The following is a 25,999-nucleotide window of genomic DNA, read 5'->3' as shown; positions in this document are numbered from 1 at the left end:
AGGATTAAATGTCAAAGGGACCACATAAACAAGACTAGTGTCATAAATAAGAGTGTCAATTGTTATATCAACAACAGGAGTCACTGTACACTTGCTCCCCATGTAGGATCTCTGTCCCTAATATGTTGTACTATGCAAATTAATGGTAAAACTAATCTTCAAACAGTACTATATACATTGTGTATCTGTGTAGGTGCAAACTGTTGAAATCTTAGTATATACCAAGTTGACCTTCTGTACATAAAAATAATTGAAAATGAATCTTGATGAAGAATGGGATAGGAGAGGGAGTGGGAGATGGGAGGAAGGTTATGGGGGGGAAAGCCGCTATAATCCAAAAGTTGTGCTTTCAGAATTTATATTTATATTTAAAAATAAAAATTTTTAAAAAAGAAAAAAGATTGATTTATTTGAAAGAGTTACATAGAGAGAGGCAGAGGCAGAGAGAGAGAGATCGGGAGAGAGAGAGAGAGAGAGATCGGGAGAGAGCGGTCAGTCAGTCTTCCATCTGCTGGTTCACTCCCCAATTGGCTACAATGACTGGAGCTGCGCTGATGGACTTGGGCCACCTTTCTCCTGCTTTCCCAGGCCATAGCAGAGAGCTGGATTGGAAGTGGAGCAGCGAGGTTTCAAACCGGTGTCCATATGGGATGCTGGCGCTTCAGACCAGGGTGTTAACCCACTGTGCCACAGCACCAAGCCTATCCTTTGTCTCTTTCAACAGTTTTTGTGTTAAAGTCTATTTTGTCTAATATTAGGATGGCTACACTACCTCCTTTTGGATTCTGTTGGCATGGCATATCTTTTTCCACCCTTACACTTTCAGTCTGCATGCATCTTTCTTGATGAGATGTGAATCTTGTAGGCAGCAAATAGATGTTTTTTTAAATCCATTCAGCCAGTCTGTGCCTTTTAATGGGGGAGTTGAGGCCATTTATATTCAAGGTGACTATTGATATGTAATCACTTTTTCCTGCCGTTTTTCCAAAAACATTCCCATTTTTTAGTTTGAATTTTCTTTGAGCTTTCACTGATTGATTTCCTTCCTTCACCTTCTTTCATAGTGATGACAGTGTTTCTGTGTGCGACTCATCCTTAAGCATTTTTTGTTGGGCTGGACAGGTGGCAACAGATTGTTTTAATTTCTCTTTGTTAGGGAAGGTCTTTATTTCATTTTCATTCATAAATGAGATCTTTTTGCAGGGTATAATATTCTGGGATGACAGTTTTTTTCTCTTAAGACTTGGACTAAGTTTCACCATTCTCTCCTAGCTTGTAGGGTTTCTGATGAGATGTCTGCTGTGAGTCTAACTGGAGATTCTCTGAAAGTAATCTGGCGTTTCTCTCATGCATGTTTTAGAATCTTCTCTTTAGGTTTTACTGTGGTGAGTTTGATTACAGTGTGTTGTGGTGAGGGTATTTTTTGGCCATGTCTATTAGATTTCCTGTGTGTTCCCTGTACTTGGATGTCTTTTTATCTCTCCAGACTAGGGAGGTTTCTGTTAATATTTCCCTAAAAAGGCTTTCTAATCCTTTCTCTCTCTCCATGCCTTCAGGAACTCCTAGAACCCAAATGTGTGTGTGTGTGTGTGTGTGTGTGTGTGTGTGTGTGTTTATAGTATCCTGTATATTCCCAACCGTGTTTTTTAGGTTTCTTTTTTTTTTTTTTTTTTCTTTTGATGTGGAGTCTCTTTTATAAGGGCCTTAATTCCAATGATGGAATTAATTTTTTTTTTTTAAACTTTTATTTAATGCATATAAATTTCCAAAGTACGACTTATGGATTACAATGGCTTTCCCCCCATACCGTCCCTCCCACCCACAACCCTCCCCTTTCCCACTCCCTCTCCCCTTCCATTCACATCAAGATTCATTTTCGATTATCTTAATATACAGAAGATCAGCTTAGTATACATTAAGTATGGATTTCAACAGTTTGCTCCCACACAGAAACATAAAGTGAAAAATAATAGATGATTTTTTAAAATGATGATGAAATCAGAGCAGACCTATTGTCATGTTTAATCCCAGTGAGAGTCAAGTTGGGAATTGATAATTTCTTTTTTTTTTTTTTTTTTTTTTTTTTTTTTTTTTTTTTTACAGAGGATCAGTTTAGTATGCATTAAGTAAGGATTTCAACAGTTTGCACCCCCATAGAAACACAAAGTGAAATATATTGTTTGAGTACTCGTTATAGCATTAAATCTCAATGTACAGCACATTAAGGATAGAGATCCTACATGAGGAGTAAGTGCACAGTGACTCCTGTTGTTGACTTTACCAATTGACACTCCTGTTTATGGCATCAGTAATCTCCCTATGCTCCAGTCATGAGTTTCCAAGGCTATGGAAGCCCTCTGAGTTCTCCGATTCTTATCTTGTTTAGACAAGCTCATAGTCAAAGTGGAGGTTCTCTCCTCCCTTCAGAGAAAGGTACCTCCTTCTTTGATGGCCTGTTCTTTCCACTGGGATCTCACTCGCAGAGATCTTTTGCCAGAGTGTCTTGGCTTTCCATGCCTGAAATACTCTCATGAGCTTTTCAGCCAGCTCCGAATGCCTTTAGGGCTGATTCTGAGGCCAGAGTGCTATTTAGGACATCTGCCATTCTATGAGTCTGCTGAGTATCTCACTTCCCATGTTGGATCACTCTCCCCTTTATTTACTCCATCAGTTAGCGTTAGCAGGTACTAGACTTGTCTATGTGCTCCCTTTGACTCCCAGTTCCTTCACCATGACCAACTGTGAACTGAAACTGATCACCTGGAACAGTGAGATGGCATTGGTACATGCCACCTCGATGGGATTGAATTCTTGTCTTTGGTTTGACTGTATTCTTTCCTGTGCTTTGTCTTCTAAGTCTTATAGTCTTTCTTCTGCTTCACCAATTCTATTGTTAAGGCTCTCAGTTGCATTTTTGTATTTGTTCTGTTGAATTCTTCATTTCGTTTGGATTTCTCCTTCTGATCTCAATTTCATGGGAGAAATTTCCTTTCATATGCTGTATGGATTTCAGTAGTTTGTGCGTTTGCTTCTGATTATTTCTGTGTAATCTTATGATCAATTTTTTGAGCTCCGTTTCTTGCATTTCTTCCATCTCATCATCTTCACAATCTAGCATGGAAGCATTGTGTTCTTTTGGGGACTTCATGTTGTCTTCCTCCTTCTTGTTTCTTGAATTGCTGCATTTGTTGTTTGGCATTTGTGGAGATACTCATTGTTCTTTTTTTTTTTTTTTCCTTTTTTGCTCTGGTGTGTTTTATATTTGTACTGTGACTGTGTAGATAAGTGGAATGTCTGCTTTTGAATCTCTATAGAGGCTTGTAGTGGATGTGGCCGGAGAGCTCTGTTCAGTTCTCCAGGGTTGAGGGCATGCCTATGTTGACACACCCAGGTTGGGCATGATAAATCTCGCTCTCTCTTTTTTATCAGAAGGGAAAGTTTTTCTGCTCAGCTGAGCTCCTCTCCTTAATGGAGTCCAGTACCTCAGCGCTAGCCCCAGTGGCTATAATATTCATCCACTCTGTCCCAAGGAGCACACAAAGGATCTGTGCAGTCCTCAGTGTAAGTTCAGATTCTCCAGCGATGTCTCTCTCCAGGTAACCAGGAAGCCCTGAGCGTGTGGAGTCTCCCAGTGTGAGTGCCCAGAGTCCCAGCCATGCTCCCTCCCACACTCCCTCAGTTTTTTTCACAGTCCCAGTACAGAAGCCTCACATAGTCACAGGCTCCTATCCCCCTGTTAGTTCTCCCCACCAGTCAGGGTCTGCACTCAACTAGTTGCTGGGCATGGACACAAGCTGGCACAGCTGTTATAAATGTCCCTAATGGCACCTGCTCTATTAGCTTGTTACAGGATGCCATTGTAAAGTGATTGTCCTTTTTCATTTCCCTCCTCTAGTTTAGCCGGTACACTATCCCCCATGGGGTTCCAAGCTGGGTTCCCTCTAGGTTCTTCTTGCAGCTATTTTTGCCACTGGCTTGGGCTGCTGCAGTCTGGTCTCACCCCCACCCCCTTTCCAATGCTGGTGTGTAGGCTCTGCTGCTGGAGACCTGAGCCTGGGCACCCACACCATCTATGTATGTCCACCATGTCCCTTTAATTTTGGTAGTGTTTCCTTTGCTGTTTTCTCCCTAACTCGTCTCTGAGACTATACTCTGTCCACTTTTTTTAAAGCCATCTTCTCCTGGGCTACTCCGCCATCTTGGAACCCAAGACCAAGTACTGTGAATGTGAAAACCAGAGCTTGACCATGTATGGGGCAAGTTCTCTTGCTTTTGAAAGGAGATACAAAATAACAGTGGTGGAAATGTGCTGATGGTGGAATGTGGGGCATGAGAAGAGTGAACACAGAGTACCTGTGTTCAGTCCTGCCTCTGCCTCTGCTTCTAATGCAGTTTGCTGCTAATGCGCATTCTGAGAGGCATCCATTGTTGATTCAAATACTTGGACTCTGCCACCCTCCCAGGAGACTTGGCTGGAGATCCAGGCTTCTGAACTTGGCCAAGTGTAGCCACAGCTGCTGTGGGCATTTGGAGAGTGATCCTGCAGATGGAAAACCACTTTCTTTCCCTATAGATTTCAAAAATTAGAGATAATTGAACAATGTAAAGGAATATGTTGCTGTGTGTTATGGATTGGTTATCAAAGTATTCGGCTCAGGAACTGGTGGGAGTCACCTCATATATTAAAAGTGGTTGGGGTCAGGCTGGTGCCATGGCTCACTATCTAATCCTCTGCCTGCAGCACCAGCACCCGGGTTCTAGTCCTGGTTGGGGCGCCAGTCCAGTCCAACTCTCTGCTGTGGCCCGGGAAGGCAGTGGAGGATGGCCCAAGTGCTTGGGCCCTGCACCCACGTGGGAGACCAGGAGGAAGCACCTGATCCTGGCTTCGGATCGACGCGGCGCACCAGCCATAGCAGCCATTTGGGGGGTGAACCAACAGTAAAGGAAGACCTTTCTCTGTGTCTCTTTGACTGTTTAACTCTGCCTGTCCAAAAAAAAAGTGGTTGGGGTCCTTGAAAGATGGCACTTTGATATTGAGTGTGATCAGACTATGATGATGAACGGTTTGGCAGGAATAAGAGTATCCTACTTTGGTAATTTCCTCCTAAATTTCCTTTTATTACCACATGAGTCCTAATTATTTGGAATTAGATTCATATGAAGTACCATTTGTTTCTCAGGTATGTTTTATGAGATATGAATTTTCTTCTGTAAACATTGCTTTGTCTCCTTTAGACTGGCAGAGGACAGTGCAGCAGCCAACACACAAAACTACAATTTGCACATGGCTAAAGTCCGTGGTTATCTTACAGCATCCTGGGCACTTGACATCCGTGAAGTGGGAATTGGGTCTCTGCAGCAGGTGCTGCTTCTTGCATTTCCTGTTCATTTCTGTAGAGAGATGGAGGAGCTCCTTTGCTTGAGGTGAGTTCACCTGGAGAGTCATCATGGCTAGAAAGGCTAGTGAGTCTGTCATTTATTTATCTAGGTAGGATACTTTTAACATAATTGCTTTTAGTCTATAGCATTGGATTTTGAACTTAACTATTCATATACGCGTGGTATACTAGATGGCCCATTTAATCAATTGTTCAGACACATTTTTACCTATAAAGGATGATTGCAGATGCTTTCCTAGATTGACATGTATCGTTATGATACTCATACTTCATTTAAATGTATGAAATTCCCAATATATTGTGTAAACTTCTGAAGGTCTCAGTCACCCTGGGTGGAGAATGCTCATGCTTCTATGAACATTATACTGTTGAGCATCATTCTAGACATACTTTGCTATGAAATCAGAGCATTCCTCTTAGTTACTTCGGGAGTCTTTGAATAACTCCGAAGATACTTTCAGTTGATTAGATAAGTGTTAATTTACATCCCCCTTCCTCTCCTAACAACAGTTTTAAAGTATGCATTATTTTGAAATAAAAAATGTTATTTGGGTTTTGCTTAACAAATGTTGGATTGCAGTGCTATTATACACCTTTAGTCTTTATGTATTTAAACACCATGCTTAATACATTGCCTTCATCAATAGTGTCATAAGGTGTATTCTTTCTGTTATCACCTATTTTTTCCAAGGTCACTTTAAAATAAATTTTAGAATGTCTATTCTAATCTCTATTCTAAATCTTATCCATTTGATAATATTTTACTATAATTTTTTTTATATTTTATTTTTTCAATTTTTTTTTAACAGGCAGAGTGGACAGTGAGAGGGAGAGAGAGAGAGAGAGAGAGAGAGAAGGGTTTTCCTTTACTGTTGGTTCACCCTCCAGTGGCTGCTGCGGCCGCTGCACTGCGCTGATCCGAAGCCAGGAGCCAGGTGCTTCTCCTGGTCTCCCATGCGGGTGCAGGGCCCAAGCACCCGGGCCATCCTCCACTGCCTTCCTGGGCCACAGCAGAGAGCTGGCCTGGAAGAGGAGCAACCGGGACAGAATCCAGCGCCCAGACTGGGACTAGAACCCGGTGTGCCGGCGCCGCAGGCGGAGGATTAGCCTTTTGAGCCACAGCGCCGGCCAATATTTTACTATATTAATGTCTTAATAATAGATGTTGTCCTAAGGTCTTCATGTATGTAACTCATTTAATCTTCACCTTTATTAAGCAAATGCACATCCATTCATCAAAAATGACTTATTGAGCATCTGTGAATGTGCAGAATACTGTGTGCCAAGTGCCAGGACGAATTCAGCAAGGTCCTGGCCTCTCTGGAACTTGAGATCTGAAAAGAGGAAAATACGTGACTGAGGATCATGCAGTAAGCAAACTGGTTCATTTAATTATGCATCTTTTTCTGTTTGTAATTATGCAAGATTGTGGTTTAACCGTAATTATAGCCAAATAATTATGGTATTAACCAAGATTACGGTTCTAATCCAATTGTGTGCTTTTTAAGAATAGAGGGGAATCTCTTGCATTCCTTCATCTCATAGTGCTAAACAAATAGATATCAATATGTAATGATGGTTACAGGAATGCTTTTATGAAACACCATAACCTGAGAGTTGTTGGAATTACCTAGTGGGATTTCAGGGGGCTAGAACAGATCACCCAACAAATGGAGTTTGCTGATAAGGGAATTACTCATACACAAATGGAAGTAGCGTTGATTAGGAGCAGTCAGACATCTAGGTTTCCAAATAGCCTCAGTGAGCTCTGTTAAGACTGAAACATTCAGTTGAACTCTAGGGCTGTTCAGTACCTCTAACACTTGAAACGTGGATTCAGAAGGAAAGCAGGCATGGTGTTTTAGTAAAACATGGAGATAAAAATTCTGGTAGTCTTTTTATGAAATATGTTAAAAAATTCTTCTAGAAAGCAGAGACTGCCTGAAACATTATATGTCAATTTGGTAAACAATGGCAATAATGAGATCTTCCCCAAAACACTCCATGACACTTTAAATGTCAGTCTTTCCTGTCTATATTTGGCAAAGCAATGATCTTATTATTACTACATATCTGATTAATTATAGTAGTGCATCTAGAAGTGAAGTCCAGAAAGTAATGCCCTAGAATGAAATGTTGGTCTCAGTAGTAGGAGATGGCAACCAGTCTGTTGTTTCCAGCTCCTTCTGTAGCACCGGTTTTGCTTTAGCTGAGCCATTCACCTTTAAAACAGCCCAAACTGGGTTCAGAAAGGTAGCAAAAGGAATGACAGGAAAGGCTGAAAACCTGAGAGCAAGGGCAGCTTCTGGGTTCTCATTGCAAATGTGTGGACCCTGAAAATCGTTATGAAGTAAGGGAGCTATTGACGTTAGTGAGCTTGATCATTTCAGGAAAAGTGGCAATGAAAGCTCTGTATGCCTTTTCACATCATGAGGTGTTTCACTAGGCGTTCTGTGAAATGACATTTTTAAAGGTTGACATGCATTTTGTTCATTCCCTGTCAGCTAGCATCTTTAGCACAAATTCTTAGAGCTTTATATCATCTATGTGTTGCTGTACACTCTTGTGGGGTTTTCAATGTCCTATTTTATTTATTTAGTTGAAATTTAGAATGACTAAGGACAGAGGGAGAGAGAGGGATGGAGAGAGAGAGAGAGAGAGAGAGAGATATGTATACCTCAAAACCAGTGGTTCACTACCCAAATATCTACAATAGACAGCACTGGACCAAGTCAGATCAAGATCCTAGAACTACGGCAGGGCTTCCCACGTAAGTAGCTAGGGGCCCAAGTCCTTGGACCATAGTCCATTGCTTTTCTAGGTTCTCTAGTAAGGGGCTAGATAGAAGGGCAGCTGGATCTCAAATCAGCATTCCAATATGGAGTGTGGCATCACAAGTGGTGGTGGACTAATCCACTGCAACATCAAGCAAACTTGTCTCAACCTCCTGTGCTGGGAGGCTTCCCTTATGTAGAAGACATTTAAACCAAACGCTGAGGAGTCACGGCTGACATCCACACATTGCTCTACACAGAAAATGCAGCATTCTAAGAGTGTGGTGGGCCGCTGGTCTGGATTAGCTATCACTCAGTTTTTCTTATCATAGGTAGAGGAATGAACACCTGTTGCAGTTGAGCCCATCAACATCAGAAGTTGAGACTTAAACCACACCTGAACTTTGAGTGAGATGCTTTTCCTAGTGTTGTCAATCTGAGAAGCCAGCCTCTATGGGAAAGCTTAAGCAGAGTATACTCACCCATGAAATTTGGATTTTGCTACATTCAAACAGAGAATATCAACAGTAAGTATTTTTTGTTCTGTCTGTTTACTTTTTGAAAGTCTGAGTGATGCACATATGCATACATATACACATATATGCACACACGGAGGGGATAGAGAAAGAGAGGTAGGTAGATAGGTAGATAGATAGAGATATCAAAAATCTGTTCCCTCCTCCAAATGCCTGCAACAGCTAGGTCTGGGCCAGGCTGAAAAAAAGGATCATGGATCTACCCCCGGGTCTCCCACATGGGTAGCAATGAGCCCAAGAGCTTGGGGCATGATCCATCAGTCTCACAGGTACGTTTGCAGGGAGCTGGATTGGAAGCAGAGCAGCTGGGACTTGTACCACCATTTTGACTTGGGCATCACAAATGGTGGCTTAACCCACTGTGACACCAGGCTGACTCAATGAGTGTTTTGTTTCTCATGCAAATTTGTAGATAGCTAGAGTGGGTCTCTTTCACAGTTCTCATTCTGCCATTGGAGGGCTAGTGGCTACCCTGGACTCTTAAGATTAACTCAGAATCATTCACACTACCTTTCGCCAACGTTTCCATATTTGCCATGTCTCATGGCCAAGCCAGAGAGTACAGTTGTCTCTCTGGTCCTTGAGGATCGGTTGCACTCACCTGTGGATAATAAATTCCAAAGATACTCACATTCCTTATGTATAATGGTATATTACTTCCATTTCATCTGGTCATATATTCCTGCATACTCTAGACCAACTCTGGATGACATTATAATATCTAGTACAGTGTAAATCGTTAACTATTTTGGGGGGAGGACTGACAAGAAAAAGAATCTTTACATGTTGTTATCTTTCACTTTACTTGGGTAGGCCGAAACTTTACCTTGTAGCCTGAAACTGTCAGAGACAATATTGTGTGAGTGAATGACCATGGGTAACGTTAAGTATTTGACCTGTTTTTGACCCAGTAGTTGTCATTTGCCAGCCTTGTAACAGATCACAATTTACTCTTGGGCACCACTATTGAAGACTCCCCCAGCTCAGAGAGTTGTTGATTTCTTTCAAGTTTAAGCTCTCTTGAAAAATATCATGATTTGTTTTCATCCATACCATCTCACGTTGGAGATTTCTCCAAATTTATGTCAATTCCATATTTTTCTAAACCACAGCTTGCCATTTCTTTGAGGTATTATCTGGGAGAATTTTGATCTGAAAACTTGGGCAGGAAGGTTTTTAAAAATGTAGTATTTTGCTTAGAGTGTATAAAAAGGCTCATAGTAGAACAAGGGTTCCACACCTGTCTTGTTAATCATTTTCTCACTATATAAACATACGTGCTGAACGGAAGCTGCCTTTATAATTAGAATGCAGTGAAGCTTCTTCTGATCATTATCACGACCCTGTTTTAAAATATAGGCTCAGAGACCATTAGCATCATAGGGTACATATTCCCACAGAGACATTTTTCCCTTCTGCTTCCATTTGCAATTTCATTTCAATTGTAGTGTTTAATATTTTCCCCATGTCTTGTATGTGAAAGAACAGAATGGTGGTAGAATGCTACGCTGTAACGCCTAAATTCCCAACCAGGTGTGACTAATGCTGTCAGGTTTAAATTAAGATGAATTTCTTCAAGCTCACTAAGACTGTGATATTCAGCTTTTCGAGTAGGAAGTTCACATGGGGGATTTCTCAATTCAGGAATATTAACACACTGAGTAACACACTGCTTTGTTGTTTCTAGGTTCTTTATTTGAGTAATTTCATTTAATGTCATGCATTACTGAGGAAGCTGAACTGTGGGCTCGATGGGTATCCCAGTTGTGCTGTAGTTTGACATTTCCATGGTCCCTCCCTTCATTCCCCAGCCAAGGAAGTTCATCCTGTGGCTTCCCAACAGCACATCCAATAAAGTGTTTCTGAACCATTTTCTTTTCACCTTTTGCATCCTTTGAGCAATTGAGTGTCCAGGACACAGGAGATTCCCTTCACATGCTTTCAAAATTTACCCATGTCTGATTGTGTGATTTCTATTTACACTTTCCTCAGGTGTTCCACTATTAGATGATTGACTAAAGAATGGAAGGAAACAGAAGACAGAAGCCTTTATCTTAATCTTTCTTTGCTTAAAGAATCCATCAGGTAAGATCTGTGACTGGTGTGAAACTCAATTTTCTATCTACTCAGAAAAGTATTCAAATGAGCATCAGATCCAGAGAGTCCTTGAGGAATTTGAGGAATTCTGTTTTGATTACTTGTAAATAATCTGTGAAATATCTGAAATTGTATTTCAAGTAATTTTGTTCACTATCACCATAATAAGCATTTATGTTGGAATAACTGTAGAATGGATACTCTCCTCTCTCTTTCAGATTTTTTATTTATATTTTGTAAAATTGGAACAGTAGGGATCCTTCCATTCTGCATCACTGAAAGCCAGCAGTATTTGCTGGTGCCTGTTTTTAAAGTGTACATAGAAAAGCTACCTTGTGTCTATGAGTGTTGACAATTGTGTTCCAGTCTGGCCAAAACCTTGTGACCCAGCAATAAGATCATAATAAACCATCTAGGTAGGAAAATGAGTTGACCTTCTGATAACCCAAGTCAACTTTTGTTACCATGTTACCTATTTTTGTCCTCTATCATTGGATCTATTTTTAAATAAGAGAAACATGGTGTATTTTCAGTTATTTGTATGAAATACATTTTCATCTATGTTTATTTGTGCCCTTTGCTATGCAACTTGTCTCCACAAAGGGACTTAACCAGATCAAAATCTTTTTTTTCAGTTGTCATTCATGTTCTGTGTTTGAAAGACAGAGAGGGTAACAAGTAGAGTTCTTCCATTTGCTGGTTCTTTGCTCAAGTTCCTGGAGTAGTGAGGGGGTAGATCAGGCTGATGCCAGGTTTAAAGAACTCAGCTCAGGTGTCCCACATTGGTGGCAGGGATCCAGGCACTTGAGCCAGCAGTCCTGCCTCCTAGAAGGAGTATATGTAGTAAGGTGGAATGGGCAGTTGATCTGGGACTTGATACTGGCACTGTGGTAGAAGATGCTGGCATCTTAACTGCTGAGCCAAACACCCGTTCTGAATCTGTGTTGTCTTAGAATATTATCTGTGTACCCAAAACCCTGCAAGTATAAACTGGACAACCCCTAATCTAAGTCCATGCAAGAATACTATCTCAAACACCCTTGAAAACTGTCTGCATATGGATATACTTGCTGGAAGCCAAGAGGTAGGTGTGTATTTCTTTGTGATAAAGCAGCTCTTCTGATACCCAGCGAGCCCCAGAGCGGGAACCATCCAGCAGAGCGGCAGAGAAACCCTATCTAGACACTGAGAGAATACTTCCAGGGTTTCTGGAGTGCTGTTTGTGGGTCAGGCAGGCATCAGGGATTGAATTATCTTATTCCATGCTTTATCTCACACTTCATCACAACACTTTGAAAGTCATTATCTTCTTTTTACAGATATAAGAACTGAGATGCGGAAATATGAAGTAGTTTGCCAAAACTCAAACATCCATAATCTATCTCCAGTCCCAATTCCAAAGACCCTACTATTTTACCATCTGCCCTTGCCTCCCAGAGGTGAGGTGACAGGAGAGGGTCCCCTGCATCAGCACACAAGCTTAGCTGCAAGAAGAATAGAATGCTATGTACATCTCATTCCAAGTTGGAGAAGTGAAGACCAGGCAGTTACAATATTTGTGTATCCAATTGCCAGTCTACTCTATGAAGACATAAGGAATGGAGTAACTAACACCCTGCTCCCTCAGCACTGTTTCAATAGGCAGTATTGTGAGAAAATCTTTTTCGTGAGACATTGCCTTGAGTAGTTTATGAGCCCAGGGTATTATAGTCATAGCATCACTACATTTCTTCCATCATGATTTTCTTCTCTCATTCCTTTATGCATTTTTGTAGCCAAATTGTGTGTTTAATTTGTGTTTACCGTATTATCCTATCCCCCTCTACTCTGTTTCAATCAACTTGAGAAACAGACATGGGAACTAGGAGATCTGATTTAATGTGTATATTATCATCACCATTAATCGTTTCTTTAGGAAGGCTGAGTAGGATATGCTTTATCGCTTTATCCTCCATTTTGTGATTTCTTTTGCTCATTTCTATAAACTATGGGAATGATGATTAATATTGGGAGCCTGATTTTCCACTGTGATGTTGGAACTCTGCCTTGAATGAAAAGATAGAGGACAGATGCAGCTAGAAGCAGCATTTCAGGGTGCACTTAGATATTTTACAATGGTTTTGATTTGTTCAAAAATGTTCTCAAATAGTATTCATTTTATGGACTTAGTTTTGTGACAGCACTTCCAATTTGGTGTTCCAGAATTGACTCATCTCAATGAAGTACCTGCCCTGTGCCATGGTCCTGAGAGGTAAAATATGACTTCCTATTCTTGCCAGCAGAGGGCAGCAAGGAACACTGGAGCAGGTGCTTGATATCAGCTACTGAGGATGTTTCCCTTGGTGGAGGCAAAGATGAGGGTGTTCAGAGGACCAACATGAGAAAGGATAATTACAGGGATTCAGGAGGGAGACCAGAACATATGGGGAGTGTAAGGGTTCTCCCAAGGGCTCATAACTGCCAGCACAAGTAGACATCTGGAGAGTCATTGATTATAACCTTTTCTTGGTATTGACTGCTATTCCCAGCCTGTCTGATGCCAAGGTGTGGCTGGCTGCCTAAGGTAACAGGCAACTAAAAGCATATCTGGGCACTAATACAGACTGGCTGCCTGTGAGTTATCAACAAGCTGCCCACAGAGGCCGAGGGGTCCAGAAGCAGCCCTGTGAGGGTGAAGGATGAATGGGTGTGAGGGCTCACCAAATCCAGCTGCAGAAGATACTGAGGCCCCGGGTACATGCCAGGAAGATGATTCTGCAAAATATATATACATGCATATGTATATAATACCAAGGATATTTTCCCCTTGTCTTGGGGGTGGGGGGCACTGCTTAGCTATGGAAACACTGTGTGATTTAGGACTTAGAGAGTTCTCACTTTACCAACTGTTAGGTATCTGGCCCCCAGTCACACAACTTCACTGAGCTTCAGTTTCTCCACCTGTCAAATGGAATTACTAATTTTTACCCCAGAAGCTGATGTTGAGGCAAGGGGAGGCTATATATAAACTACCTTGCAAGAAGCTTGACGTTTTGTCGTTGCTCAGTGGATTTGATTGCGTGACATATTCTCCCTCCTTTCTCTTTGGCCATGGACAAACATCCATGATAGTGTTCACTATTTTGGAAAATAATGTCTCCCTGTCTTTTCTAAGCAGCCTTGGTATTAAGCAAGAATTATTCTGTGAGTTAGCTTGCTAAATTTTCTATACTGTTATCCCATTTTATAGTTGCAGCAATCCTTTGAGGTGCACTATCATCTCTGTTGTGCAGGTGGAGACACTGAGACTCTTCTAGAATAACTCCTTTTACCAGCACCCTCTACTGGCGAATGCTGAAGGAGGGGGGGTTCAAAAACTACTTAGTTTGGTTGCAGCCCTCCTGCCAGTGTTGCTACAAAACCTTCTTTCCTGTGTAGATAGTTCATCACCATTTACTTTTTTAGAGGTTTAATTTATATATGTATGTATGTATGTATATATATTTGAGAAAATCAACTTTGAAGAACCCAAGCATAGTGCATCCTTTGTGAGCACTTAGACATTACTATAGCTTATGAGACATAGATAACATCCTCCACTTAATACATTAAAATGAAGTAAATCTTTGCAAACAAGTTTTACTATTAACTCTCATAATCCAACAATTTGAGGACAGAGGTCCTGCATGGGAAGTTAATGCACAGTGACTCCTGTTGTTAATTTCACAATTAACACCCTTATGTGTGATGTGAGAGATCACCCATTTAAACACTTAAGGGGGGAAATTGAATAAAAGAATTTTGTGTTTGTGATATGTTAAAATAACCTTATAATTGACACAGCATCACATTGATACTGTCTCTCCATTTGGTATGTAGGGCCGAAAGGTCAGTGTTCAATGACAGAAGTGAAAATAGACTGCTATGGTCAGAGTTCTTCCCCCACCCACCCAGTTCTCCTGTTGAAGCCCTTACCTCCTTCTCTTTGTGTGCCATGCAAGGACACAGTGTGAAGATGGTTGTCTATAAGCCAGGAAAAGAGGCTGAGTCAGTGGGGCCCCATGCTCTTGGACTTTTCAACCTCCAAAACCGTCAGACAAGTAAACTTCTTTCTTTGACACATTACCTAGCCTAAGGGGTTTTGCTACAAGAACAGAAAATGGGTGAATCATGTATTCATTTTAATGTTGTACATATTATTTTTGTATAAAATATTATATAATTATACTAAAATATGCAAAGAAATAATATTGCACTATAGCTTTGAAATATATTGCCGCTTGGGCAAACTGGAGGGAAGGTTGCTGAAATCTCTCTGTGTTTCTTACAACTGCATGCAAATGAACCATCATCTCAGTTTAATTTTGAAGAATTGAATGATGGTGCCAAAATCTAGAAAACCACTATATCAGTTTGAGAGTTTGTCAGTTATGGCATGAGCCTTAGAACCTTGACATCACAATGATGGGTGATCTTGACTACTGCGGAACCCACAGTCTTCAGGGACTTGTTCATGGTCTCTGTTGAATAGTGTCGACAGAGTCTAGAGTTGTAACACATGGAAAGTAATGTTGTCAGAGCTTCTGGAAGTCATCCGCCAGTCCCCAGCGCAAGGTAGCCTTTTCCTGTACTACTTGTGATCATTTAAGCAGACTGGTCACCCCAGGAGGAGTTCTGTCCTGTTTTCCTTAAAACAGAGGAAGTAATTCCTGACTTTGGTGCTGGTTTCATGAGAAGCTACTTTTGTTCTTTGGTTTAGTGCTACTGAGCTCAAAAGAGCAGGCTTTGTACTGTCAGGGGAGACACTTCCTTGGCTTCATGGCAAAGAGTTTTCTCTGAAAAGATCTCGAAAGAGGCTGTCCTGTTTATGAAAGAGTTTTGTGTTCTGCTCAGTCTAACTGGTTTTACCTATTATGGCCACAGAGCCCCATTGGTACATGGTCCCAACTCAACCAGTTATATCTAAGCCTGGGTGATGTTAAGAAATGTTTGTGGATGTGTCCAGCATTATTTCATGTTGTCTAGCACTTCTCTCCCCTCGCCTCCCAATTTGAACACTAATTTAGATAAGATAGGAAGCATTTTACTAAGTGGGAATCAATGTATCCCTATTATGTAAATTGTCATGCTAACAGGGGACCACGTTACAATGACTTCTTTACCAATCGCTGTGTCATTTTGTTTTACATGTGATAGGCTGAAAATTGCCTTGTGTTCCCTCTTCTGAAACCATGTTGTAAGAGCTTGGTGAGTGACAGCTGTGGTGTCCATCTTAGTGTTCTTTCCAGAGGGCAGTGTGGTAGTTGAATGGAAATACTCTTTAGAGATGTAAACTGCTTTAGAATATCAGGGATATGTGATTTAATTTTCCTTTGAAAAGGCAGAAGACATGCCTGTTGCTTTTACTTAGAATGAATTAGCAGCAGATATGTATGGAGAACTTCACAGTTGAAGATTGCTTTCGATATTTTACTTTAACTTGCACTAAAACCAGGCAGATTGATACTATTGTTCCAGATTACATGTTCTCTTTTATGATACATGCTCCCTTTCATACACAGCCAGTTAGAAACAGTCAGACTCTGAAATTTTCAATAATCTTCAGTACTTTCTTTTTTTATTCTTAAAATCTATCTATTAAGGGATACAAATTTTCATAAGTGCAACTTTAGGAGTATAGTTATTCTTCTCACTATATCAGTCCTCCCACCCACACTCCCATGCCTCATCCCCCTCAGTCTCCCCTTCCCAGTTCTATTCTCCATTAAGATTCATTTTCAATTGACTTTGTACATAGAAGACCAACTCTATATTAAGGAAAGATGTCAACAATTTTCACACATACACACACGCACACATATGCACATACACAAACTGTTTGAAAACTGGTTTTACAGTTAACTCTCAATACAACTCATTGAGGACAGAGGTCCTGCATGGGGAGTCAGTGCACAGTGACTTCTGCTGTTAATTTTTTTTTTAACTTTTATTTAATGAATATAAATTTCCAAAGTACGATTTATGGATTACAATGGCTTCCCCCACATACCGTCCCTCCCACCCACTACCCTCCCCTTTCCCACTCCCTCTCCCCTTCCATTCACATCAAGATTCATTTTCGATTATCTTAATATACAGAAGATCAGCTTAGTATACATTAAGTAAGGATTTCAACAGTTTGCTCTCACACAGAAACATAAAGTGAAAAATAATAGATGATATTTTTTAAATGATGATGAAATCAGATCAGACCTATTGTCATGTTTAATCCCAGTGAGAGTCAAGTTGGGAGTTGATATTTTTTTTTTTTTTTTTTACAGAGGATCAGTTTAGTATACATTAAGTAAAGATTTCAACAGTTTGCACCCCCATAAAAACACAAAGTGAAATATATTGTTTGAGTACTCGTACCAGGGGATTCCAATTCTGCTGTTAATTTAACAATGAACACTCTCATGGATGACGTCAGTGACCACCCGAGGCTCTTGAAATGAGCTGTCTAGGCTATGGAAGCCTTTTTTAATAGAAAACGTTTATTTCATAAATACAGATTTCAAAAGGAAAACTTTTGGATTATAGCGGTTTTTTCCCCTATGGACAAGGCCATAAGCAAAGTGGAAGTTCTCTCTTCCCTTTAGAGATAAGTGCACTCTTCTTTGATTGCCACTTTTTTCCACTGGGGTCTACAGAGATCGTTCGTGTAGACTATGTTTTTGCCACAGTGTCTTGGCTTTCCATGCCTGAAATGCTCTCACAGACTTTTGATCCTCAATACTGCCAAGTGCACACCAGCAGAATCTTTCGTATGCACATTTCTGCTAACTGTGTATTCCACAGAATTTCAGCTTTTTCTTTCTCATGCTCCTCAGACGTGTTGCAGCCTTCGCTTATTGCTGATTGCAAATCCGCATTCCAATTTTTAGATGCTTATGGCAATGGCACCTAGTCTCAGGAAGCAACATTCTTTTTGTTAAAATAATAGAGGTACAACAATGACCAGAAACAGAGAGATTGAAAACCACAGGAATTCCTTGTTACGGACCTGTAGGGCACAGGTTTATTTGGGATTCTCTGGGTCCACTTCATAGGGTCCTCTAAGCTTGGTCCACATGTTGGGAGATTGCTCTGGGCTAGGATCTGCTTCTGAGCTAATTCAGAACATTGTTTGAATCCCCTTACTTGTAGTTGAGGTACCTTCCTCCTCCAGCTGTCACCTGGGGGCTGACTACATCTAGTCTCATGTTTCTGTGTAGCTCCTGCCCATATGACAGATTCATTCTCCCTTGCCCTTCAACTCTTTCTGGCTTCCCCTTCTGTGCCATGTCCTGAGTCAGTGTAGATGATAATCTCTGATTTGGGGACCTCTTGGGGGTTAGTTTAGGCCTCCTAAACTAGGGAATGTACTCTCCCTATTTGAAGGTTCATCACATTCATTCTGTCTTCACAGTCTCTTTTTGCAGATAGCACAGTCATAGGCTGCAATCATTAGGGTGTGCGGCTTTTGGATGGGTTGTTTTAGAACCCTCTGTGTACCACAGACTTTGTGGAAAACATCCCTTCCATCATTCCACCAGCAGTTGTCCATGGTTACCAAGACCTCCGTGTTAGTAAGTCCAATGATGAGTCCTCAGTAACCACCTGCCTTACCTTCCATAGCGTTTGATGGGAGCGATGGCTCCCTTCTTGTTATCCTCTCAGTTCTCCACTTACCTGACACCTCTTGGTCTGAGCGGCTGTCTTCTTTGGCACTCCTGTAAGACGATACTTGCCCTAGGTTCTCCCTTGGATGTGTTCCCTGTCCAACTCTCTCAGTGCCACCTGCTCTTTGAGACCTGTAAAACCTGAAACCCCATTGGCATCTGTAGTTGGAGAGCCTTGTCTGAGGAATTGAGATGACAGTTTTATCATGTGTCACTCCTAATGACCGGCATCAAACTAGTCTGTGACCATTGACTAGCTACTCTTTGGTGTTTGCTGTTGAGCAGGGACGATGATTTTCAAGAGGCTGGGACTTCAGAGGATGCAAGTGCTTCAAAGGGACGTGAACGAAGACTACTGGTGCACGGTCCGATAAAGTTAAGAACGGGTAATAAGAAAACAAAGCATCAGGCTTTTTTGTACAAGGACGTACTGAAAATCTCGAACATTCGGTAGGTGCATATGCTGCATGCTGTCCTGATCATCGTGAAATATATTGTCTCTAACAAAATTCATTTTCATGCACTCTTTCTCAGCAAGTAGCATGTTTTTACTTTGTTTTTGCCAGTGATTTCATTCTTCACTTATTAAACAAGTAGTCATGGAAGTTTTATTCTGTATTGTGCCCCTGTAGACAGTGGAATCAAGAATGGGAGAGACAGGGTTCCTCTCTCTCTCTCTCTCTCTCTCTCTCTCTTTGAACATTTATTTATTTATTTTAAAGGAAGAGTTAGAGAGAGGTAGAGGCAGTGAGAGAAAGAGAAGGGCGGGGGAGAGAGAGACACAGAGAGAGACAGAGACAGTCTTCCATCCGCTGGTTCACTCTCCAGATGGCAGCAAATGCCGAAGCTGCACCAGTTTGAAGCCAGGATGCAGGATCCAGGAGCTTCTTCCAGATCTTCCACATGGGTACAGGCGCCCAAGGACTTGGGCCATCTTCTAATGCTTTCCCAGGCCATAGCAGAGAGCTGTATTGGATGTTGAGCAGCCGGGACTTGAACTGGCACCCACATGGCATGCTGGCACTGCAGGCAGTGGCTCTACCTGCTACGCCACAGTGCTGGTCCCAGGATTCTTCTTTCTTGAGTCTTGCCTAGAGATGATCAAACTAAGAAAGAGACAATTGAAGATTGTAATAATGTGCATCTGATAGTAGGAAATAAACAGTGCCATGTGGAGAGTGTCAGAGAAGAGTCCCACTAGGGTGCCTCTGTGAGATGCAACATTGAAACCATTCCTCTGGTGTGAGAAGCAGCCACCTGTTCTATAGACTGGGTGTCCCGATTTGCCTGGCTGAGGGGACTGCAGGCCATCGTGTATGCAGCTTGACCCTTTGGGAGCAGGGCTTCAGCAAGGCTGATGTTTCTGGAGCTCATTGTAATTGACCAGGTCAGAGGTGAGACTGAATAAGTGCTCAGGGTTCTGGTCACAGAGGATCTTGACAGATCCCAGTAAGGGGTTGAGAAATGCCTTTGAAGGGGTTTCCTTATGGAAATGGCCATATCAGGTAAATATTGTAGTATATCATTGTGGCTGCTGGGAGATAATGGATTGGAGAGCTGGCAGCAATATAGGAGGGAGACTATGTCCTGGAGATGATAACCCAGATCACTGATACCAAGGGCCCCAACTTGGGAGGGACAGTGAAAGCAAAAGGTACAGGAGGCAGATTTGGTGTGCCGGTTGGAGATAGACACAAGTGGTCACTCCCACTGTCAGCCTTGAACACAAATGCAACCAGTACACAGCCTGGAATAAGGCAACTGCTTAATACACGTGTGCAGGGAAGGAGTAGGCAGGAATAGACTGATCTGGACATCTGCTTATCTGCTCCACCTGTGTTTTCATAATTTATGAAATATTATATAAGACAAAGACTAGTTCCACAAACAAAATCTCACCAGGAAGTGAGTAAAGAAAAATAAAAGTTGCCAGTGCTGCCCTCCCCTTGGCTTCCAGTTCTGCCCTGTCCTAGAGCAGAGAAGCAAGACTCAGGCCCAGTTTTATAAAATGCAGTCTCATCTTAGTGACAATCATATGAGGTATGTTGGATCAGGGGTGTGTTAAGCGCAATCTGTGTGTTCAGGATATCTTGTACCTCCTCTTGCCTAATCCTTGCTTTCACTATCTGAGATGGGTCTGTATTCTTGTTTTCCAACAGGCTCTGATGCTAAGAGAGCCCCAGTGGCTGCCTCAAGGTCACCACAGTAGTCGTGGGTCCATGATTTTTTTTTTTTTTAAGATTTATTTTATTTATTTGAAAGTCAGTTAGAGAGAGATGTAGAGACAGAGAGAGAGGTCTTCCCTCCATTGGTTCACTCCATAGATGGCCGCAACAGCCAGAGTTGTGCCGATCTGAAGCCAGGAGCCAGGAGCTTCTTCCGGGTCTCCCACATGGGTGCAGGGGCCCAAGGACTTGGGCCATCTTCTACTGCTATCTCAGGCCATAGCAGAGAGCTGGATTGGAAGAGTAGCAGCCGGAAGTAGAACTGGCATCCATATGGGATTCCGGTGCTTCAGCAGGCCAGGGCTTTACCCACTGTGCCACAGCGCTGGTCCTGTGAGCCCATGTTTAAAACTAGATCTCTTTATTATAGTACCGGCTCTCACCCAGCTGCCTCAACACTTTGTATTCTTTTGGATCCCATGGCAGATTTTATGACAGTTTCATTTCAATCGCTTTAAATCATAGGGAGCCCTGTGGCCAAATCCCTGAACATCCTCCTTAAGGCTTAGAGCTCTTCACGTCTACCACTCACCTGAGAGTTAGATTTGTAAATGAACAAGGCAGCATGCCAGAGGGCGAAAGTGGGGTGGACCAAACCAGTACTGAGCAATATCACTGCTGAAGCTGCGATATTGTCACCTTGTGCTCTCTGCAGAAAAAAATGGGAGGTGTTTTCTTCCCTTATGGATAAGACGTTGAGCACTTGGACTAAGGTACATTTTGTTTTGTGCTTTTATTTTGGCTGCAGTCTGTAGGACACAGTATTTTTTTAAGCCAGAATCTGTGGGGCAGATGATCTGAACCAAATCTTAAGAAGGAAATTTGAGCTGGTGTCATGGCTCATCTGGCTAATCCTCCGCCGGCGGCGCCGGCACCCCGGGTTCTAGTCCCGGTTGGGGCACCCAATTCTGTCCTGGTTGCTCCTCTTCCAGTCCAGCTCTCTGCTGTGGCCCGGGAAGGCAGTGGAGGACGGCCCGGGTGCTTGGGCCCTGCACCCGCATGGGAGACCAGGAAGAAGCACCTGCTCCTGGCTTCGGATTGGCAGAGCACTGGCCATAGCAGCCATTTTGGGGATGAACCAAGGGAAGGAAGACCTTTTTCTCTCTCTCACTGTCTAACTCTGCCTTTTAAAAAAAAAAAAAAAAAAAAAGGAAATTTGAAAGAAGCTGTCTTTAGAGAAGGAGTGGAGAGGGTCCCCCCACCCCGCCAGGATCATTTTGAATATTTATAGCACCTTTCACGGGCTGGAGAAAATCATCAACTTAAAAATTTAGCCTGTTACGGATTTATTGAATTTTGAATCCAGCTTGCAGTTAGTTGCCTTGGCAGTGCCAGCCTCAGTGACTTCACAGGCTTTGTACAGCCCAGGGACCAGACATTCACCATCCCAGCTTTCAAGATGCAAAATTTGTATAAGAATTAAGATTCAAAGGTATTTGTAATATCTGAAACTAAGGTTATTCCGAGATTATGTATGTATAGTCTATCTCTGTGAAGAAGAAAATTTTATAAATAATTCATCCATGATTTAATCTTTGTTCAACCCCTCAGCCACTCTGTTGAAGTCAATCAGATGTGCATGACCAGAGAGTGAGTGATTCTCTTAAGATGTAACACCTTTAAAATACAGAGTATGGCCTCAAGTCCATAGTCAGCATTCAGAAACAGACCAGTCCACCTGTTGCCACTGGCTGCCGTTAATCTTGTGTGTGTGGGCCCCTTGTGGGCCAGCCTTCACTGAGCACATGATTTTGTCCAGGTCCACCTGACTCTTGCCTGTGCTGTGCACTGAGAGGGAATAGATGGATGTGAGCTTTTCTTGGTTATGGAACATGGAGGATTGGGGTTTGCTCAGGAGAGGATGTGCTCTCATTACATTTAAGAAAAAAACATCTTGCTTGATGATCTTTTTAGGTACAGCAAAAATATTTACTACAAATATGTCATCCCTGTCAATGAAATATGGATTTCCAAATGCATTGTTGAGGAAGGTGATACCAGTGCCTCCAGGTGCCTGAATATTGGCTGGCCCATGGCGAATTATAGGGCCAAGTTCTTGTAAGTATCACTGCTGAGTCTTGTAATTTTACTTTGATATAGAAGGATATAACCCTTATTGCCTTTTCTAGCAAAGATAGAGAAATGCACCTAAATTTTCTTCCAAACTTGTTTTTTTTTGGGGGGGGGGGATTGGTAAGCATTTTAATTTGACCCTATAATAATCTGCTGCCTCATGCTTTGACTTCCAGCCATGGCACTTGTATGACACATATTTTCCCCAAGAGGTTTTTATGTGCCAATATGTGTGGAGAGAATGAAATGGGAACTGTTGGAATGATTTGCTTTGGTCTGAAGCAATGGTTTTCCAAGGGCTCCATGAGCTACTTGGGGAGTGGGTATTTTGGATTAATAAAAATAGATTTGAGAGAGCAAGGCTCTGGGGCCCCTCTCCAATATCCTCCAGCCTCTAGGTCTAGGCTTTTGTGTGTTTCAACTAGTAGAGTAGATCAATTCAGCTTGAAAAAAAAAAAAGAAAAAAAAAAAAGAAAGAAATTTTCAATTCCCAACTTGACTCTCACTGGGATTAAACATGACAATAGGTCTGATCTGATTTCATCATCATTTTAAAAAAATCATCTATTATTTTTCACTTTATGTTTCTGTGTGGGAGCAAACTGTTGAAATACTTACTTAAGGTATACTAAGCTGATCTTCTGTATATTAAGATAATCGAAAATGAATCTTGATGTGAATGGAAGGGGAGAGGGAGTGGGAAAGGGGAGGGTTGTTGGTGGGAGGGACGATATGGGGGGGGAAGCCATTGTAACCCATGAGTCGTACTTTGGAAATTTATATTCATTAAATAAAAGATAAAAAAAAAAAAAAAAAAAAAAGTCCTTTTATTCTCCCAAAGTAATGACCTAAAGAAATAATACTTGATATACAAATTAAATTATATCCTGGGTTGCTAGAATTGCTATTTGGTGTCTTCAGTGATACGGCCACCTGAAACAAAGATTTGATTCATGCGATGTGGGTGAGTTTTCCAAGGCCCACTTTGAGGCTGGTATGAGGAAAGGAAACGGGGCTCCATTTCCTAGACATCTTGTGTGTCTGTTTTTGTGTACGCAGGTACCTTGCAACCTCTGCCTGCTGCTCTGAACAGGCACAAACCCAATGTCCTGTGTGTTTTTCACATAGACAGTTCATCCCAGGTGCTTGGTGCTCTTTTTTGCTCTCCTCCTCTCCTCACTCCCTCCAGGTCTGTCAGGTCATATTGAAGTTGATACAATGGAGATATATCCAAACTGTTAATCAACTCAGTTCTGTGATGGAACTGCTTGCAAATATTACTGAGAACAAAGCCATGCTTGTACCACTGTCTGCATGTCTTCTTTGCCATGACAAATTTTCTCCCTAGGTTCTCAGATTCTATTGCTTAATGTCTTCTTAATCTTGCAGGTGATAGGAAGCTGCCTATTTGTGGTGCCTTTGATGAGGAGTTCCACTAGACAGTTTTTTGAATGAGGGAGAAGCGTGGGCACGAGGTGGACATAGGCTATATTGGCTGTGAAGCTATGTAAACACATACAACACATTTACAACAATGCCCAGCACCGAGTACATTTGCTGTTGGCTGTTATCACTCTTATGCAAATTGGCATAAGTAACCCGTGGTGTTCAAGTCCATATGAAGGTGGAAAGCCAAGGAAATGTCCACTTTGCTGTGGAAGCATGTCCTGAGAAGGCATAGAAATGCCGCGTGGGTGAGCTCTCGCTGGTAGAAATAGGAAATGTGGCAGCCCCTGCAGAAAAACCTGTTGCTTCCGTGAGTTCAATGTAGGACGACTGAGCAGGACTGAGCAATTCCACTGTGGAATATAGGTCCAAGAAAAGTGTAAACATACATACACTCTGTTTGTTCCTAACTCTGACTTTTGGGCACAAATGTTCCTAGCAGTGTTGTTCATTAGAGCCAGAAGTTAGCAACAAATTACATGTTCATGACCTGATGAATGGATAGTTATGACATGGTGTAGGATCTGGGGGTGGTGGAGAATAGCGTGTGGCTGCTTACTAGAGATTAGGGTTTACTCTCGGGATAATGAAAATATTCATGAGCAAGGTATTACAGGTGCTGCCGGCACAGGACCCAGTCATATAAATGGTCAGTTTTATTTTCCATGTAGTCAATCACTCCCCAGCTGTTTTGAATGCTAGTAAATTATAAGCCCATGTATGTTTGCGACTGCAGATCTTTTTCACTTTGGATTTCAAATACATTAATGATGTAGCAGAAAGGATATAAAACATTAGTCACCAAACACTAGGTGCTTTGACATCCTTCAGCACATCATAGCACTAAAATAATTTTCTAGGTATTTATTTGACATCTGACAATTCTGCAGCCTCTGTGAAGTACAGTGGTATGGATTTCCCCCCTAAAGTGAGCCCAGAGCATTCCATTCACATGCCCAGTCTCTTCAGTGTGACATAATCTGATCATAATGCTTTTTCCATTTGAATAGCACTTCAAGCTACAGGAGCACTCTGAGGTTTAATGACCTCCACTTTCGATGGTGGAGACTGAGACTCCTGTCAGTTCAGTGACTCCTGTGATCACTGAGCTAGCATCCCATAGTTGCAATCCAGGGTTTCATTTCAAGTCAGCTTCTCCTTCCCTTGAAGAACTCTTTCCCATCGCTGTAATGTTGCTGTACAAGAGCAGACTCCACCCAGAGCCCTTGTGTGAGAGGGCACTACTTACGCCTGAGTCCCCGTCACCCACACTTGCCTGCTGCTGTGTTTGTCTGCAATGGTAGTCTTAATCAGATGGAATTAGTCTTTTATGTAGCTTACTATTTTCTCTGACTTCTCTGCTTGCAGTTCGAAGACATTTATGGAAAAATGGGAACGTCTGCTGGACAGGTATTTCTCTAGCATACAGATTTTGAATCTTTCGTTTGTGATAGGAGGCATAAATCTCTGCAAGCAGTGCCCCTACATGATTCCCACTTAAAAATGCTCTTCCCACTTGAAAATACTCTTAGATGATCTTGCAATCCTTGGTTTCTCTACATGTGCTGTAAGTCATGTTCCCTCATTCACATGAATGTTCTGTTCACTGTTGAAGAAGTTCAAGATGTATCTTTCATCTTTCCCTCCATACAGCCTATGGATCAGAGCTAACAATATTCCCAATATGTATTAAATGTCTATAAATGTAGCTAGTACTGAGCTACTCAGTAGCTGAGTGGATCTACTCAGTGCTCTACTGAGTGAGTCTGA

General features: G+C 41.8%; 1 protein-coding gene across 32 annotated transcripts in view; it reads left to right on the top strand.

Annotated features, from left to right (window-relative positions):
• The window catches only part of LOC149124877 (rho GTPase-activating protein 20-like), a 98,395-nt gene that overhangs the window by 40,256 nt on the left and 32,140 nt on the right, over positions 1–25,999 (top strand). For 21 of the 32 annotated variants that reach the window (XR_016211669.1, XR_016211667.1, XR_016211668.1 and 18 more), the window contains 9 exons: positions 5,236–5,424; positions 6,617–6,769; positions 8,506–8,700; positions 10,702–10,794; positions 12,126–12,245; positions 13,009–13,057; positions 18,771–18,935; positions 22,625–22,768; positions 25,598–25,639. Coding sequence is in view for 23 of the 32 variants with exons in the window: in XM_089302091.1 (XP_089158217.1) it covers positions 12,140–12,245; positions 13,009–13,057; positions 18,771–18,935; positions 22,625–22,768; positions 25,598–25,639 (506 nt within the window). In the remaining 9 variants the exon portion in view is untranslated. The other 11 variants (XM_089302088.1, XM_089302086.1, XM_089302087.1 and 8 more) reach the window with 9 other exon arrangements.

This window comes from Oryctolagus cuniculus, chromosome 8 (genome assembly GCF_051225735.1).
Source record: "Oryctolagus cuniculus isolate XC-2025 breed Fujian yellow rabbit chromosome 8, ASM5122573v1, whole genome shotgun sequence".
NCBI lineage: Eukaryota > Metazoa > Chordata > Mammalia > Lagomorpha > Leporidae > Oryctolagus > Oryctolagus cuniculus.
Note: the sequence above shows the minus strand (reverse complement) of the source record. Positions and strands in the feature narration are given on the sequence as shown.